At 33.8% G+C, this 19,284-nt stretch overlaps 3 protein-coding genes across 3 annotated transcripts; 2 read left to right on the top strand and 1 right to left on the bottom strand.

The window, feature by feature from the left end:
* Positions 1–3,026: 3,026 nt before the first annotated feature.
* On the top strand, positions 3,027–4,694 carry LOC122582488 (uncharacterized protein At5g19025-like). The gene is made up of 2 exons (XM_043754886.1): positions 3,027–3,916; positions 4,387–4,694. Exons 1-2 carry the CDS (start codon positions 3,224–3,226, stop codon positions 4,399–4,401), a joined length of 708 nt encoding a protein of 235 aa, XP_043610821.1. The 5' UTR covers positions 3,027–3,223; the 3' UTR covers positions 4,402–4,694.
* Positions 4,695–9,415: 4,721 nt separating this feature from the next.
* LOC122581244 (pyruvate kinase, cytosolic isozyme-like) lies at positions 9,416–13,417 on the top strand. Its single transcript, XM_043753425.1, has 3 exons — positions 9,416–9,820; positions 11,849–12,310; positions 12,389–13,417. Exons 1-3 carry the CDS (start codon positions 9,569–9,571, stop codon positions 13,199–13,201), a joined length of 1,527 nt encoding a protein of 508 aa, XP_043609360.1. The 5' UTR covers positions 9,416–9,568; the 3' UTR covers positions 13,202–13,417.
* Positions 13,418–13,543: 126 nt separating this feature from the next.
* On the bottom strand, positions 13,544–15,693 carry LOC122581121 (E3 ubiquitin-protein ligase SIRP1-like). The gene is made up of 2 exons (XM_043753272.1): positions 15,479–15,693; positions 13,544–15,025 (listed from the first exon to the last, which is right to left on the bottom strand). Exon 2 carries the CDS (start codon positions 14,999–15,001, stop codon positions 13,883–13,885), a length of 1,119 nt encoding a protein of 372 aa, XP_043609207.1. The 5' UTR covers positions 15,002–15,025; positions 15,479–15,693; the 3' UTR covers positions 13,544–13,882.
* Positions 15,694–19,284: the final 3,591 nt, after the last annotated feature.

The raw sequence follows: 19,284 nt of genomic DNA, 5'->3' as shown, positions 1-19,284 counted from the left end.
ATAAGCTAGTTTTAAGTTAAAAATGCTTTAAAATCATTCGATTAACTATTGTTTTAATAGTTATATATATAAAAGAATCGACTTGAAATATGAGACGATGGGTATTTGTATTATTTAAGTGGCTGTTTGATAAATCAAAGGCACTGAATGAGTACAATTTCAAATCAAAATGATCGTTAATAGTAGTTTTGATTGAAGAATTTGGATGATAAAACTTATTACTATTTAAATGTATTACATTTTTTACACTGAATATTATATGATTGTTAATAGATATTTTGATATATAAGATATAATAAAAATAAACTATATCTATACCACTTATTAAAAAAAAACATCACTATATTGAAAGTTACATGAAGAAATGTCTAAGATGCTCTCTTATCCATACTATGTAATATTTTCACCTAGTATCCCTTATAATATTATCACATACACAATTCCCGTAACATTAATGATTAAATTACACTATCAATTATTTATTTTTTGAAACATGTTCATTAACCCTTTAAATCAATTACTTTTATATCAATTATTTACATAACTTGACGCCGCCGCTACCACCAACAATCGCCCCCACGAGTCCATGACCATACAGTCGCCGTCACGACCATCACCGCATTGAGCGGGTATGGTGCTAGTGTGCTAGTATATTAAAATGTTAGCAAAGAGAATGCTAACAAATTTTTGACCCGATCAACATAGTTGATTTCTAAACAAAAGTGAACGTTCATTTAAACAATTGAAAACTAGACAAAATATATAAACATTAACAAAAAACAAATTAGTCGACGAGCAAATGCTTGGTCTTTGGGCCAGAAAAGAGACTATGGGTCATGGCCCATTGAAATTGAAAAATGAAAATCATTCAATAAGGTTATTTTGTCTAGGCATCTAGGCCTCTAGGGTGTTTTGGGGTATGAGTTTGGTAACGCATTTGGAAATGATATTATTTTTCATGTAATAGATTCATGAGCCATGCCATTCTAATGGTATGACGGGGCCGAACTAAAAGGTTCCTGACAAGATACTCGATGAGATGAAGATAACTTCATACAACTTTTTACCCATCTACAATAAATATAAAATAATAATTATTGTAAATTGATAAAAAATGTTATAAATTTATCAGTACCCAAAATACTCACATGGTAATTCCTGTGTGGTATTCATACCCTAACCATCGATATAATTTTACAAATTTACACTCTAGATTATGTAGAGCAGATTACGGTGAATAGGTCAGGGTTGTTTTAAGTCATATGTAACACCACAACTTAAAAATGAGACATGAAACTAGTTAGTGTATCCTTTGAGGAGTATCTATTCGACTATTCTTGGCATAGGGAAGTTCTAAGTAATGTAGAATTATCGTTAAGGAAAACAATAATAAAAGACAAGTTAAAGATGATCAACAAATACTGCAAATCTGCAATAAATTGAAGATAAATGAGACCAAACGTGTGTGATAGTTTGATACGGAGAAACATCAATTGATCGCTTTAGCCGATACTTTTGTAATGAGAATTTTACGTCTCACAGCTCCTCTTAAGAGTACAAGAACGTCATTTTTCATACATTAAGACCATTTTGCAAAAACCAATTATTTTGTCGAGCCATGTATCCGCAAATCATTCGTATTATCTCACACACAATGGAAACACGCCTCTTATCCGTCATCCACCAAACCCAAAAATCATCCTATCTTCCCAGAATCACCATTATCAACTAACAAGTAACAACCATTCAAACATCCAAGTTCCGAGGCAAACTTGACCATGCTATCATACTACAAGGACCAAACAACACATCCTATCATTTTCAATTTTTTTGTTTATTTTTTAAATAAAATGGTTAATTTAGATCAATGGCGATACTTATTGGGTATGTTTGGCATAACAGCTTGGAGCTGAGGCTGTAGTTAAGGGCTTGGGACTGGAGCTTGACGTTGGGGCTAGGGGCTGGGGCTTTTTTTCCAACTCTCTTCCTACGAGCTTTTATTTTAAAAACCTTTTGAGGCTTTTAGGAGTTTTTCGGGGCTGTGGCTTTTGATTTCTTTTGTATTGCCAAACATGGCTATAATTTTCAAATGAGCTTATTTTTAAAAGCTAAGGGTTTTTAAGCCCCTAAAAAGCCTTTGCCAAACAGTCCAATTGTGTTACTAGCTAGTGATATATGATCATACAGTAACACCTAATCACCAATTAAAAAAACTTTAGCTTTCTTAAGAAAACTATAAGTAGTGGCGGAGGGAATATGGGGACCTGGGTGCCCAACCCCCTCCAATAGGCCCAGTAACAGTAGATTTTAACTATCCCATGACCAACAATTTTAGATCTAACCCCCTTCAATGGACATTCACATGACAGCGTCACTTCAAACGTGTTCTTTTAACTCTTTCTTATGCATAAAGCCATAAAGAGTTCTCTTTCCCCTTTTCTTATGCATAAAGCTATAAACGGTTCCCTATAATTGATATTATTTATTTCTTTCACCAATATATCATTCTTTTAAAATCCAGTTATATGAGAAAGATGCTTACAATAAGTGTCAAACTTTGAATCCACAAGATATATTTCTTAAATAAATTAAATGTTTTATACTATACATATAAAATATAACTTTATTGACCTTCGTTCGTAACTGATTTAGTTACCACCAGCACGTTCACTAATGACAAATTGGACTGATATCTAAGATATTCACAACTTTTAATATTTTTTTAAAAATTAAACTTATGTATAAAACCCGTACTTATCTTATAGTTTTAGCTACTTATGTTGTAAAATTTGGACTAGTTCTGTCTTTCTAGTAATAATACTTTGTTATATTGTTTGAACTATATCCTTTCCATCATATCATTTTTAAGAGTGTTGAGTTTGATATACATAGTTTAAGCTTTGTATACTACTCTAATGTCGATAACTTATTAACTACTAATCGCCATCTATCCTTTTCATGTTTGTATCTTTATTTTTTTTCCCCCCTGATATGATCTATCCTCGTAATGCACGCATCCTTTTAAACTCTTTTTTTAACCTGCAAACTCATCCATTGACTTCCATTCTCATCTCACCTCTCAAATCACACACACACACACACACACATTTCTAGGTAGATCCCCTTCTTCTCTTTCCCACAAAATCTCATCAATCATTTCCTCATCATCATCAATCAATCACAAATAAATCATCCTTAAACTCATTAAAAAAAAAAACACAACATGAGATTGCCTATGGTCGATTGCCGTAGCTTGATAGAATTTTGTCGTGCATTCGAACACCACAAAAATAACATGACCCCAATTAGCACCCCAACAACAAATAATAACAACAACAAAAAATCTAACAATAATAATAATAGTGTGAATCCATTATCACATCCATTTTGTGACAAATCTCCATTTGCTGCATTAGATATACTTATATTAATTCTTGTGATAAGTGCACTAGGATATTTAATCATACCATATCTACATATCATATATATTGAATCCCTATATATATTGCCTTATGTATTAGATGTGTTACAAGAAGTGATGTACGAAGCTCCCGTGGCTTACGTGATCGGCGTGGTGGCGGCTTTTAGCGGCGTGATCGCGACGATAGCGGCGTGGGAAATACTCGAGGTGAAATCGAGAAAATGTGGCAAGTGGAAGTGTAAAGGGTTGCGAAAAGCGGTTGAGTTTGATATTCAGTTGGAGAGTGAAGAGTGTGTTAAGTATTTGGTGTCTAGAAATAATAATAATAATTATGGAGAAATAAATAATAATTGTTATAATGATGTGAAGCCATTGGAGTTATTGGGACAAGATCATAAAGAACTTGAAATCGAATTGAAGAAGATGGCCCCGGTTAATGGGCGGACGGTTTTGATATTTCGAGCTCCGTGTGGGTGTCCTGCTGGTAGATTGGAGGTATGGGGATCGAAACGGATTCGTAGGCTTAAGAAATGATTATATGTTATGTTATGTTTTGTTGTTTGGATTAGAATTAATAAATATGTAAGATGATATATATATATATGTTACTAATTAGAAGTACTACTTTTTAATTATATACAGAATAAGGGAATCCTATATATATGTTTTAATATAGGTTTTGTTACTTGGAAGTTGGATAAAGATTTATTTATGCCGTTTAATCACGGTATGGAATTTGATACTTGTATCTAGTTAGTTTTTCACCGTTGTACTTAGATTGATCCATATCTTCTACACATGATTTTTAACCAATTTATGCCGTTTCTATGGACTTAAGGTGGAGTTTAATATTTGATTTAAACAGTGTTAGATATTGAGACTTAGATCTTAGATATTGAGAGTATGGACAATTATACTTCAGGTATGGGCTACACATTCAATATAATCTTACCTTATTTCTGCAGGACTATTTGGGGTAAGAAACCCCACTGCTATGGGGACATTATGCCATATTTAGAGAAAAATGTCATCTTCAGAGTTGTTGGTAGTTGTCAATCCTATAGGGCGATAGGTTTAATTAACAAATAGCAATCCTGGAGCATTACTGGTGAAATTGTTTCTGCTAGCAGATACCTATTCCTGCCATAACATTAGTCCACAAAGTTACCATTTTTACCTCCTCTTTCGCGCCTAAGTTTTCTGAATTCTTAATTCGAGTATTGATCACTTGATTTCTTGTTCAAGGTACCACAACTCTGTTTCAACTTTGTGTTATTGCTTGTTGGTTAACAATAATCTGTTAGTTTTATCAAGTAAAGCTTTCATTTGGTTCTCCCCTTTATTCTTTGGATAGCATGTCCAACTTCTTAGGATTTTATTCCAACATTTGCACAAATATTATTAAGTTTTAGTTGTTATTGGTTGATACGGACAATTATAGCATGTAAATCTTTCGTTGTGGCTCTGAGGTTGCAAAAACGGAGGTTTTCTTTCCGGCAGACTTGCTTTAAGAGATCTTTGGTTGAGTTTATCAGTTCACTGATATACCTAATTATATATATATATATATATGTGTGTGTGTGTGTGTGGCTATAGTTGTGTGCTGAATTAGTTAGTGTAAATACGTGATCCATTGTTGTTTTTCAGATAGATGGCTGTCACATGAGAAGTTTTTGAAGGTTGAGATTCAACTATGTAGTGGCATATCCTACAATATACAATGATCTTTTGATACCAAAAAAAGGTTTGGAACGACAAATTAGAAACCTTCACCATGTACCCTTTGGCCACTAAGTGACCCTTCCCAAGGGCCACCCGAAGCAATGTACACTTGTCTTGGGATATCATCCTAAGAACTGAGCCTAGATTTGAACTCATGACCTCTTTTCATAAAAATCCTTCATAATGGTCGTATGCTGGTTGATCTAATTAAGACCAACCGGCACAATAATCTTTTTGATATATGTTTTAATCATAAATTGAAATAGGGTTACTGCAAATTCAAAAAAATATTGTCCATAAACAAAAGAAGAAAAAGTAAGTGATATACGTATACCACTCTTTAAGTTTTCGGATTGTATCATGAAAGTATGAAATTGGAAAAATGTAGTTAGTGTTGATGATGCCAAGTTGCCGCTTCTTTCTATTTCAGCGAAAAACAGAATAAATAGACGGATTTGTTGGTAACATCCAGAAGTGAGAACCACCTTTTGGCTTGAACAAAAACTGTCCACAAATGAAGATGTGCCCATTCATTGCAACTTTGAGTCAGCTAGCATAATGTATTTAAGATATTAGTCAGACTTTCAAAACTTAAAAGACAAAATGAGAAGGGACTATTATTTATGACGTGGATTATTTAGTTTAGATAAATTAAAATAAAAAACAAGTACGATCCATGGAATGAAGTGTAAAATTGGTTCACCCTTGTCTTATTATTTCTACTTTTCTAGTGACTAGTGATGCGTTACAAGAAGATAGTTTTAGATTACCTAAATTTAGGGTGATGATGACGTATGCCCTCCGGCACTCGTTACGGACTTCATTACGGCTGCGGCATTACTCGCTAATCCGAAGCCAATTGTACCTCGAGCCAATGACGTCCATGCTCGTACACTGCAGAGTCGTACTAGGACCTCTGAACCAAAGAGACAAAGTTTGTTAAGCAACACGACACACCGAAAAACGGTCTCCTGCTAAATAGGCGTCATGCACTAAGGACCACCCCTCCTTGGTGCCTATAAATACCAAATCATTCACTCAAGCCAGAGCAACAAACATTCATGCAACATACACTCACATACACACTTTACACTTGGTAGCGTGAAAGTTGCGCATACTTTCAAACCAACTGGGAACCGCTAGCAAGTCTTCGTTTAACCTTTTCATGTTCTAAACAAGATTAACCCCCTCATATTAAGTATAATATATACATATTAGGTCTGTGTAAATTTATGCTTAAACAAGTGACTCAATCCATGGGATAAAACAGAATCAAACGAGTTTGGGTCAGAGTTATATATATCTTTGTGTAGATTGATGGAGATATATTTTATGACTTCGGTCATTGTCCACCGCATAAGAAATAGTTTCTAGTTTCTGGTAATCACACAAGGCAAGATTTGAATACAAAATCTCTTAATAACTACAACGGGCTTATGTGTTTTACAAATGTATAAGTATCATTGAGCTATAGATTCGCATTGGTCTTGTAAATCTGGTTACAAACGGACATTTGTTTATAACTATTAAGAACAAATTAAATATTATGGTGCCTTTCATTTCAGCCATATTTATAGAGTCGTAACATTAATCTAAACCACCGGATGAGGTGTCTCTTAAAAAAAGAATCAAGTTGAGGAAATTTTGACCCTTAATAAAAATCGAAGGTCAATATTTAGAAATGATCATTAAATCTTGGCCCTTGATTTTCATCTAAAGGTCAAGATTACATTAACATTACTAGTTATGTTAAGGTGATCAGGGAATACCATCCCCATAAAAAAACATCAAAAATTGTCTTTTTCCTTTTATCATTTACATTTACAGTTTTACACATTATCATATTCTCTTTCACAATATGAATACAAAATACCAAAAGTTTACAACGTCAAATAAGTCGAATATTATTATATTTTTTTCACATTAGTGTTAAAAAGGTATAAAATATATACTATAATATAAAAAAAAGTTTTTTTTTAAAAGCAAGTCATTTGGGAAGAATGAATCACCAAAAAAACACCCACAAGTCCACAACCTATGTTTTCATGTTGTGACTTGTGACAATGTGAACACAACATCAACCCAACTCCACTAAAACAATAAACCAGATCCGGGTTAGATTGTTGCAACATCACAACACACGCATAACACCACGTACAACTTAACCGCTCTTTCCCCTCGAAAGCTCATGGAAAAAGTCTCTTTGATATTAACTTTACAATTGACAAAGCACCCGTTTTCAGAATATTCGCATAACTTTTCATATAGATCATCTATGTATATGTAGTATCTATCTATTAGCACTTTTATAAATTAAGCCAAAAGAAAAGGACCACACTGAAATTTGTATCACAAAGTAACCAATTAAAAAGGTAAAACTTTGTGGTTTGCAGATCACCCATTGTGGCATGAATCATCAAGCATGTGCCATGAATAAAATAGTTTTTAAAATCTTTCCAAGGAACCCAAAGGCTTCCATCCTTTCATTTTTAGTCATCCGATGACCTCAACCAAAAAAAAAAAAAACATGATGGATCAGGAGTAATCACTTTGGCTGTTAGAGACGGAAGTTATGTTTGATTTTCGTCCCATGTAAAGATTAGAGGACCTTTTATCATTTAGATGAAAAATTAGAAACAATCCCTTTAATTAGTTAGAGATAAGGTCTGCCTACATTTTAACCCCTCACATATTAGGGATTAAAACCTACAGAAAACAGCAGTTTCTTTCTTTCTTTCCACCTCTACCAAATTTGAGAATTTTTCTATCATAAATAAAATCTACAGAAAATATTTGTACTAACTTAGCTACAGTATAATTTGTATCAAACGCATAGCAAAAATCCTTACTACAGTATGCAGTATAGTAGAACCTTTCTCATTGTCTTTGACTCTTTGATATAAGTTGAACTTTCTCATTGTCTTTGACTCTTTGATATAAGTTGATTATCAACAATTTGAGACCAATTTTCCAATAGTGAATATTTTACTTATATAAAACCAATTAATCTCTTTCTTCCCTGTTTCAGGATCGCTCAGAACTACCGTTGATTCCCAGATCTAAAATGCAAACCGGCTGCTTCGCGCATCTCTAACCAAAGACCGACATTCAAGACTTGAAACCTTCACTTCAACGGTTGTGTGCCCGAAAGTATTAAAACTGATTATAGCAATTTTAATTCTAAAATAATAGGATAATAAGCTATTTTAAACGCACGTCCAAACGCTCCTCATGAAAGTTAGTTATATCAACTTTTTATTTTTCATTTTTAACATCTCAAAATATCTAGATACTTGGTCGGATTTTAATATAATTATTATGATGTCGACATATAAACAACTCTATGGATCTTCAGACTCCTCATGTTTATAGAAAATCTCTCTTTCAAACAAACCAGACAAAGTTTCAACAAACCTTTTTAGTAACATAGCTTTATATGATAAAAACTGATATCCTATGCAAACTTATAAACCATACCAATTTAAATATCACATGATAGGTATACATCATCTTTATAATACCAATTAAATGATTGGTACTTATACAAATTTTAACGAACCATAGTTAGAAAAAATCAGATTAAAATGGACTCACAAAATACATGCAAAAACGCTAAGGGAGCGTTTAGTTAGAGAAAACATCTTTTTTTTTTCCATATTCGTTTTTCAAAAAAATATGGAACACCATCAAATCATAATTTTTCAAGAAAACGGAAAATACTGTTTTTTTTCATTTTTTAAAATTAGAAATATTTTGTTTATTGTTTTCCACAATTCATTTTTCATTTTTTAAATTTTAAAAATCTTAAGTTATATTAACGTTTTCCAAAGGATATCTTTGTTTTTAATGAAATAAACACAAACAGATATATATATAAAGGATATCTTTTTTTTTTTAAATGAAATAATTAAGTTTTTAAAGGATATCTTTATTTTTAAAGCAACATAGTTTGGATCAGTGATAAATATCCTGGTTTCTGGAGGCAGAAGTCATACATTCGATTCTCATTTCATGTAAAGGCTGGAATCGTTTTGTACCATTTAGGTACAAATTGAAAGCAGTTTTTATACTTTGGTAATCGTAAGATCTGCCTCTAGTGAGTACTTTCTAGTTTTATAAAAATAAACAGTAAAAACTTCCAAACACCCCACGTAGCTAGTAAAAAGAGAATCGATTGTCATGAAGCAAGTGGCATGACAATAAAACTAAATTTTAAAACTCATTCAATGGACCCCAAAACTCCTTAAACAACATATCCCTTTCATTTTAGCCATCTCTTCCATAAACAACAACAACAAGAACAATTTCCTATCATTCATTTCCACATCTCAAAAAGTATATTACTTGTATCAAAAAAATATAAACCAATTTGAACTTGTTAAAAATATTGACTTTTTAGATACAAGTGATAAACAAAAAGGAAAAATGGATCAAATGAGTACTGATCAAAGTTTGCAACAAATCGGTGTCAAGAGACCAAGAACCAAGATTGTTTGCACACTTGGACCGGCTTCAAGATCTGTTCCAATGGTGGAGAAGCTTTTGAAAGCTGGAATGAACGTTGCAAGGTTTAACTTTTCACATGGGTCATATGAGTATCATCAAGAAACACTTGATAATTTGAGGACTGCTATGGATAATACGGGTATTCTTTGTGCCGTTATGCTTGATACCAAAGTAAGTTTTTTTTTTTTTTCAAACTATTTGCAAGCACTTTTTTTTGTATATTTTTGTGTATGGTGATCATATATTTGTGATGGGTTAATGGTTAGGTTCATGGGGGGTTTCTCAAGTTATGACTTTGGAAGTCAAACTGATTTCTTTAGGACTTTTTGATATGGATTCATGGAGTTTGTTAACTACTTGTTTAGTGTTGATATCAGTGACGAAACCAGGATTTTAGATCTAGGTGTATGTTTTGTTTAAGGGACAATTAACTATGAAATAAATTATACTGGAAATATAGAGTTTTATAGACATTCTGAGTAGACACGGGCGACTTTCACCTCCATGTAACTCCGTCACTAGTTGATATTGATATAGATTATATAAGTATGTAGTTTGATTGAAATCTCCAATTTTCTTGGAGATTAAATTGTTGTGTATATATAAAAATTTAGTTGGTCTTGACTAAAACTAAGATTTAAGGATTGATCATGGTGATATGGTCATTGGTACCATTCATTAATGATTAATCAGTTGTTGTTGTAAGGGGCGTACAACAATCTGATTCCAGATTCGACCCTACATTAGTACCAGATCGTAAAAGGAAGGGTTAGTATGAAGTCAGGTACGGTTTAGAATGGGTTTGGATTCAAACTAGACCTTGAACCGGAATCAAATTTTTTCTTCTCTTTTTTGTACGGTAAATTTGTTACAACATTAGTCCCAAATAATCCTGCCTACTTCAGGGATGAATCCCTGTACTTACAACCATCTCTACCAAGTGGACTAATCCTACATTAACAGAATGAAATTTTTTCTAACCGACGTATTTTGAGTATAAGAATAGAAAAGGAAAAGAGTTTGTGAGTTGAACTTCACCATATTGGCAGACAGTTTCTTCGCTAAGAACTACCATATTTTCGATTTTAAAGACCAAGAATTACCATAATTTTCATTTTATGGAATAAGAACAACACCAGATGTAAACGGTTGATCAGGATTTAGCTCGATTTTTCTATGGATTTTGCTTTAACCAGTCGTCCCTGTTGTCTTGTAGGTCAAAAAAATATATCGTTTTTAAAAATAACAAATGCTACTGATGTTTCAAAGGCAATATATACAAACTTATGGTCAGCGAGTTAGAGGTATTCTGTATACATGGTTTTAATATAACAATTTGTATATGTTTATTTATTTCATTCATGAGAATAGTTATGTTCTTTAGATCTCATTGAGATGCAATCTGAATATATATATATAGATCTATAAACATGTTACTATATTTTAATTCAAAGGTAGCATTATTTTTTTCATTTATTGCTTCATCTTTGATGGCATATATATATTCATTTCAGCCCATGTGATTTAATTTTTATATTGTATTTTCTTTTTGTTTGAGCACTTGCAAGACTACGTGCCACTAATTGTTAGTTAAGTAATGAAATATGTAATTGACAATAAACAAATGAAAACGTCACTTATCAAGTTATAATACTCGTATATGTTTATATCAAGTCAAACATGGTATGCATCAATCCATGCTGTTAATCCGTGACATTTATATATTATGAAAAATGTTGCATTCTAGAATAGAATCATGAGGTGCATAAATATAAAGTGTATATAAAATTTGACTACATTTTCTACAGCATTGATAGGCATGTTGTACTAACTAAAGTTTAAACAAATCAAACATGACTCATTACAAAAGCTAGGCGTTCAACCAAAGAAAAAAAGGATTTGATAGTAGAAGAAAATTCTGAATGTTTTGTTTTATCGATTGCAACCTGCAAAACAGAAATGTTAGGTAACGGGTCGAATTGTTCTGTATAGATTGCGGTAACGGGTCAAAAAGGATCAAGTTAAAACGAAGTCATAGCTCTTGGCATAGGAGGGAAGGGTTGACCCGCTGTCAATTTTGCGTTCAATTTCATGTTTTGATTTTTGCTAACCGTTGCCGTTGTGTAGAAATGTAGACACTAAATTGCAAAAGCAATTACAACTTTCAAGGTTTTGCTAACCATTTGGTGATGTTTTCAGGGTCCAGAGATCAGAACTGGTTTTCTGAAAGACAGCAAGCCCATCCAACTGAAGCAGGGTCAAGAAATCACCATCTCTACAGATTATGAGATTAAAGGTGACATCGAGACGATTTGCATGAGCTACAAAAAATTAGCCTATGATGTGAAACCAGGGAGTGTGATATTGTGCGCAGATGGTACCATTTCATTTAGTGTTCTTTCTTGCGACACTGAAAAGGGGTTGGTTCGTTGTCGCTGTGAGAATACTGCAGTTCTTGGTGAGAGAAAGAATGTCAATCTTCCGGGAGTGATTGTTGACTTGCCAACTTTGACTGAGAAAGACAAAGAAGATATACTCACATGGGGTGTTCCTAACAAGATTGATATGATTGCTTTGTCTTTTGTTCGCAAAGGTTCTGATTTGATTGAGGTTCGAAAGTTGTTGGGTGAGCACGCAAAGAACATCCTTCTTATGTCCAAGGTATGTCAGTGTTCTTAAAAGACGCTTCGCTTTGACTTGTTACCCAAACATATTAACTGATTGTTAAACCTTTGCCAGGTTGAGAATCAAGAAGGGGTTGCTAACTTTGATGAAATCCTAGCCAACTCCGACGCCTTTATGGTGGCGCGTGGTGACTTGGGAATGGAAATACCAATCGAAAAGATATTCTTAGCCCAAAAGGTCATGATCTACAAGTGCAACATCCAAGGTAAGCCGGTGGTAACCGCAACTCAGATGTTGGAGTCAATGATCAAATCTCCAAGGCCAACTCGAGCGGAAGCAACAGACGTTGCCAACGCGGTTCTAGATGGCACAGATTGTGTCATGCTTAGTGGTGAGACCGCAGCTGGAGCCTACCCAGAACTAGCAGTCCTAACCATGGCCAGGATTTGCATTGAAGCAGAAAACACAATCAATTATTCAGATGTTTTCAAAAGAATAGCAGCAAATGCACCCATACCCATGAGCCCACTCGAAAGTTTAGCCTCTGCTGCAGTTAGAACTGCAAACTCATCCCGAGCCACCATCATTGTGGTCCTAACTAGAGGAGGAAGCACTGCCAAATTGGTGGCTAAGTACAGACCTGGCATGCCCATACTCTCGGTTGTGGTTCCTGAAATCCAGACCGATTCTTTTGATTGGTCTTGCAGTGATGAAACCCCAGCAAGGCATAGTTTAATCTTTAGAGGTTTGGTTCCGGTTTTATCTGCCGGGTCTGCTAGGGCTTCTCATGCCGAGTCAACCGAAGAAGTGTTGGGGTTTGCCTTGCAACATGCCAAAGTTAAGGGACTCTGCAAAGAGGGTGATGCAGTTGTGGTTCTACACCGGGTTGGAGCTGCATCTATTATCAAGATTGTGAATGTCAAGTAATCATTTCTTTGAGCACAAAGGCGAGACATCCCTGTGGGTCTTTACAATTGGTTCCATGTATTTTTTTGCCCGTTTTGTCGGCATGTATGATTTCAGTAAACTATTTTCAATGGTTCCACCACTGATAAACTGAATTTCCGTGTATTCTGTTATAAACTACAGTATTTTGTTATATAAAACTAGAGTTGGCAAGATTATGCCGACTGTTTGGTTCCAGCAGGTTTCGTAAGTCTGTCAACTTGATTCAAGAGAAACCGACAAAAACATGAAAAACAAGTACACAAGATCAAGAGAATGGCACAAACACAAAAACTTTTTTTTAAGTTCAGATACAAGTGAGAGTTAATGAGCCAACACGGTACATATCAAGAACAAATGATCCATAACATTGTTAGACCAACAAAGGAAGATAATTTATATAATACATACAGGTCGATGGAAATAGGCAATTCAACTCTGTCAATATTACACTTATTAATTAATGTACATGGGACTGTAACAAAGCAGAAAGCCTATAATACGAGTAGGGAACTTACGCAGGCTGAGAGTCAGCCTAATGATGATCTTCATCACCGTAAGGTTCATGATCTTGTTGAGTTGAACTTGAACCCGATGCTGATTTTGAATTCACCAAGCTCCAAGAAAACGAGCAGGGAACTTAAACGGGTCGCCTAGGGCAGTCTAGTGATCTTCCTCACCATGAGGTTCATGATCTTGTGGAGATGAACTAGAACCTGATGCTGATGTTGATGTCACCAAGCTCCCACTTTCAGGCCCACTTGTTGACGAGAATAAGCTGCTAAGAGGCCAAGGGAGAGAAACAGAAAATCGTCTATTGTTCCCAGCATTCTCGGATTCACCACCAGACCCTTCTTGATCTTGGTGTAATTTTGATTCATCAGAAGGCAACTCGAACCTGCAAACAGGACACGAGCTATGAAGCTCGAGCCATGGCAAGATACATTCACTATGAAACCTATGTTTACAAGGCATTTCTTTAGCTTCAGCTCCAACCTCAAAATCATCCAAACATACTGAACATTGAACTGAATTTTCCTCAACTGTCACATTCGGTATTGCCTCCACCGCCTCTTTTTTTGCTGGTGGAGTCCCATATCTATTCGGGTCATTCTCAGCCAAATGCTGCAACAGTAACTCTAACCCAGGTCCCGAAAAGTAATCACCCAAAGAACCAATCGGGTGAGTCTGTGACCTATTTCTGCCACTACCACCTCCACCTTGAACAATAATAGTCTGATTAAACGGATTAATCAAAATAACACGTTCCCTATTACCATCCGTTCCATTCTCCCTATCCCTATTGTTTTCAGATTCAGATACCATCCCTGATCTAACACCTTCAAGAAGCTGCAAAATCGCAGAAGGCCTTCTATCTCTCCTCCTAATAACCGTCTGAAACTCACGGTCCAAATCAGAGTCTCCTCCCATACGAGGATCCTGAAACTGATAACGACGATAACGTTCATACGAATCATCATCATCACGCTCTACTTGACGTTCCTCCTCATCGTCATCAAACTCAATGTGGGTAAATCTCCTACGACGTCTAGGATTATTCATCATACCTAACAAGATTGGAGCCCATAGAGAAACTGCCCGGTCCGGGTCAAGATCCGGGTCAGAACCACCACCACCACCCTGATGGAGGTGATCGCCCATTTCCTCGATAAATTCGCCATTACAAGAACCACATTTAACCGTTTCGATACCTAAAATCGGAACTACTGGCCTCTCACATTGATGACACCAATATCTTATTGACTCTCTATCTTCCTCCATTTTTGAAAAGTCAACCTCTAGTTTCTAATCATAAATTCATAATCAATTCATATATCCAAAATCAAATAAACATATAATCACTACAATATAGTACTGACAATAAAAGTTTGTAACTTTTTATTTAAAATACATAAATAAATTTAGTTTCCAGATCCGGGTATACAGAAGTGTAAAACCCTGAAATCATATCATAAAATATAAAAATTATCAACTTTAGTATGTTATAATAAATGAGATGAACAAAAAGAAATTTGCTTTAATTACTTAAATAAAAATAACTTAAAAATCTTGAAAACCCATTATAGAGAAATATGAACTATCAAAATTAACAAAAAGTAACATGCTTAATTACTTAATTACTTTATTTTTTAAAAATCTTAAAAAGCCATTAAAAAAAGAATTAAATTGTTGGAATGAACATAAAGCAACAATCTTTAATTGCTGAATTAAAATTTTTAAAAAAATAAAGCAAATTACCAGTAACAAGAAGGATCAGCAGCTGCAGACAAATTCTGGTATCTTCTTTAGTTGTGGTTTTTTTGAAAACATAGGAATTAATGAAAATTTGTGGTGAGTAATGTTTGTGGGGTTTTATTTTATTGTTTGTTTATGTATGGTTGTCAGTTTCCAAAATTTTCAACTTGTTATTATTAGTCTACAAAAAATATGTATTGATGTATATCTATAAATATGTTGAAAATTTTGTATAGTGGATTTTTTTGTAGGGAAATTTGGATGAGGATCAAAAGATTTGATAAAGTTTGAATTTAAGGAAGGAACATGTATATATACATAATTTTAAATTTTATATATTTTTATAACTATATACGAGTATTAAATTAAACTTAAATAAAATGATTGATTGAAGTTTCTGAGAAAGCAAGAAACTGACAACGAATACCGCGTTTCCCCTTTTTCTTTTTCTTTAACTATTTTGTGCAAATAAATGTGAAAGTCATTAATTACGAATTTCAATTATTGAGTTATTCTATTACACATGAAGTTGTCATTTAGGAAGCAGCTATATACACTAATACACACATCTAACTATTTCCAAAAAACACATCCGAAACGCCCCATTTTTATATATAAAACGTCGTGTTTATCATCCCGTTTTATATAAAACATCATGTTTAACTGGTGTGTAGATAGTAAAAGCTATAAGGAGAATTACACGTGGTCTGACACACATGTCAGTCATTCCTTCATTTTATAAAACGGGGTGTTTTAGATGTATTTTTATGAACAGTTGACGGTGTATCTATAGTATCACCCGTAATTTATTTAGAGAAATAATTTATCTTCTTAAATTAGTTTAGCTAAATAACATGTTTATTTTCTTTTATCTTTTCTCCTTTGATTTTTTCATATGTCTTAAATGCTTCAAAATTTGAACCATGTAATACGTTTATTCTCTTTTATCTTCTCATCCATTGATCTTTCCATGCGTCATATTCTAATATTTAAGAGGTTTATTAAGAGGATAAATTAGGAAGATCTATCATTTTCTTTTTATTTATTAGAGTTTTGCTTATGAAAATGATTAATCTTTTAAAAATTAGCTTAAAAATTCTCCTAAAATCATTATATGGTGATGCATGGATTTTACTAATTTTTTTTTTTCTAATCTTGCCTATTGATTTTTTTACATGTCTTCATCTAATAATTAGAAGTATTTTTAAGCTATTATTTTAAAGAATTTACCATTTTATTTTTTTTTAATAAAAAAGTTTTATATGAAGATAATTTCTTTTTTAAGAATACATATGCCACCATTAACATCTTTTGTGTGTTAATAACTATAATTAATAATCAACTATCACATATATTATTTTCTTACATATTAAATTATTAACCAAAGCCTTAAGTTTTTGAATATTAGCTCAATAGTTGAAGAGGTTTTGGGGTTTAAGACTTGGGTGGACATATGAAGCCCTTTCATGAGGGTTTAGTTTGAGTATATTTAGGTTCAAGTTTAAGGGACATAGTTTACCTATATTAATCATCATGCATATAGACAGATTAGTCGGAGGTTTCCTCCCATCGGGTATTTGAAATAGAAATTCCTACTTCGAGAGAGCTTTCTAATGTGGACCCCATATAAACAATGTATATTAAACCTTCCGCTATCAAATCATGATACAAGATTTCAAACAAAATTCACGTTAAAAAAAAACACTTCCTTAAGAGCTAGTAAGTGCCGAGCCACCATTGATCCATAAAACTAATAATAGCTTAGATGTGGAGTATTTCATGCGTATAAACTCTTTAAGATGACTCGAGTCAATTAAACAATGGAGTATATGTATGAATATCATGATCTATGTAGAACGCTCATTGGCTTCTGATTAGCGACTACCAATTCTCTTCTATTTATTTTTATTTATGTATGTTAAACCCAACTTTTTTTTTTTTAAGGTAATTTTTATAGACATACACCTCGACAAATCGTCAAGGCAAACCGATTACAATATACAACAACTTTACATCAATTTAAATATACACCAATCATGCCAACTAATGCTCACTTTCTTCTTACGGTTCCTATACCAGAGATACCCCAACGATCTAACGTCTTGGAAAATAGACTCCACATTGACGTCTTCATTTGAAAAACGATTCTCGTTTCTAGCTTTCCAAATACACCAACAAGCCACCATTATAATTCCTTTCAGCGCCTTCCTTTCCTTCTTGCCAAGACCCACATGATCATGGATCTCCATTAAATCCTGTATGGAGAAAATAAAGAACGGATGTGCCTTGCACCAAAGGCTGACCTTGTGCCAAATCAGAGTAGCCACGCCACAGCCACAAAACAGGTGGGCAGAAGATTCAAAACTGTCTTCACATAGTACACAATCACTATTATTGACATAACAATTGCGTACCTGGAGCGCCCCCGCTGTTGGAACCAGGTCCATACTCAGACGCCACATGAAAATGTTGATCTTCTTAGGGATCCAAGTGACCCAATCGAGTACACAAATACTGTTGTAATTGTATGCACTATTAATAAAATTCTTAACCTCTTTGACAGTTAAAATGTTACTAGAGCCGCCCTTTCATATCCACCTATCTGCCCCAACCGAGAAACTGAGCCCTTCTAGCAAAAGACTCATACAATTCCATTCATTAGCCTCATCAGAATGGGTTAGTGTACGAGACCAGTTCCATTTGTAATAAACTCCATCTAAGCAGGAGACAATCCGCTCACCGACTCTACATTTTTTATCTTTTTCGAGTCTAAAAAGTCTTGGAAATTTATCTTTTAGTGCCATGTCATCAACCCATATGTTGAGCCAAAAACGAATGGCCAACCCGTTACCACAAACGCCCTTCAGAACCTAGTATATACTTGTGTTGTTCACTCTGATAGAGTCAATAGCCCTTACGATAGATCTCCATACTCCAAAAGATTGATTGTAAACCCAGCTTCTAATTTATTCTATTTGAGTATTTATTTTAATTCTGGTGCATACTCAGGTTTTGTGGATAGGATATTATCTGTATAATAGAGGCGAATTAGTTATGTATAACAATTTTTGAAGGCTTAGCTAACATGCACGTCAGCTATTTTAACACTTAACTTTTAAATTTTTAACTTTAATCTAGTTTTTATTAACTACTTAACTTTTAGATTCTTAACTTTAGTATCACTTTTTTTATACAAACTTACGTATAATTTACTAACTTTCGGTTCTAATTTTAATCATCAAAATTTTTATTTTTTATTTTTTACTTTTGATATTTTATTTTAAAACATCTAACTTTCATCATTTTTTTATTTCTTATTTATACCACCTAACTTTTGAATTTTACTTTAGTCTAACTTTACTTTTATAGCTTTTAAATTTTTATATCTTATTTTAAGGTTTCTAACTTTTACCATCAAACTATTGGTTTTAGCCACCTATTTTCTTAGTTTCCAACCCTTTAGTAAACTTTAAGTGTCCAAACTTTTAGGTAATGTTGTATGTATGTTTGCATAGCGCAGCGATGATCCTGAGGCAACGCTCGGGGTATTAGAGTACTAGGTTTGAATTGGCGGAAAAATTTGGACTCCTATTCTTTTGGACCAAGCAGACTAGCTTTTGGAAATGAGCAACAATCTTTGGGTTCCATCGTATGGAGCGGGGAAGGATTCGAGTCTGGTGACCTATCTCGAACTTCTTCATAATGGTCCCATAGATATTTGCTGTTAAAGAATGATACCACTTAATCCGAAACTAGTGCACCTGAAATTTTCCTTTTATTTCAAAGGAAAGGAAAAAAAAAAATATCTT

Source organism: Erigeron canadensis, chromosome 9, assembly GCF_010389155.1.
Source record: "Erigeron canadensis isolate Cc75 chromosome 9, C_canadensis_v1, whole genome shotgun sequence".
Classification (NCBI taxonomy): Eukaryota; Viridiplantae; Streptophyta; class Magnoliopsida; order Asterales; family Asteraceae; genus Erigeron; species Erigeron canadensis.
Note: the sequence above shows the minus strand (reverse complement) of the source record. Positions and strands in the feature narration are given on the sequence as shown.

Coding starts and splice junctions, on each gene's coding strand:
- LOC122581244 (XM_043753425.1), top strand. CDS start 9,569: ATGGATCAAATGAGTACTGATCAAAGTTTGCAACAAATCGGTGTCAAG. Junction 9,821..11,848: donor CCGTTATGCTTGATACCAAA/GTAAGTTTTTTT, acceptor TGATGTTTTCAG/GGTCCAGAGATCAGAACTGG. Junction 12,311..12,388: donor ACATCCTTCTTATGTCCAAG/GTATGTCAGTGT, acceptor AACCTTTGCCAG/GTTGAGAATCAAGAAGGGGT.
- LOC122581121 (XM_043753272.1), bottom strand. CDS start 15,001: ATGGAGGAAGATAGAGAGTCAATAAGATATTGGTGTCATCAATGTGAG.
- LOC122582488 (XM_043754886.1), top strand. CDS start 3,224: ATGAGATTGCCTATGGTCGATTGCCGTAGCTTGATAGAATTTTGTCGT.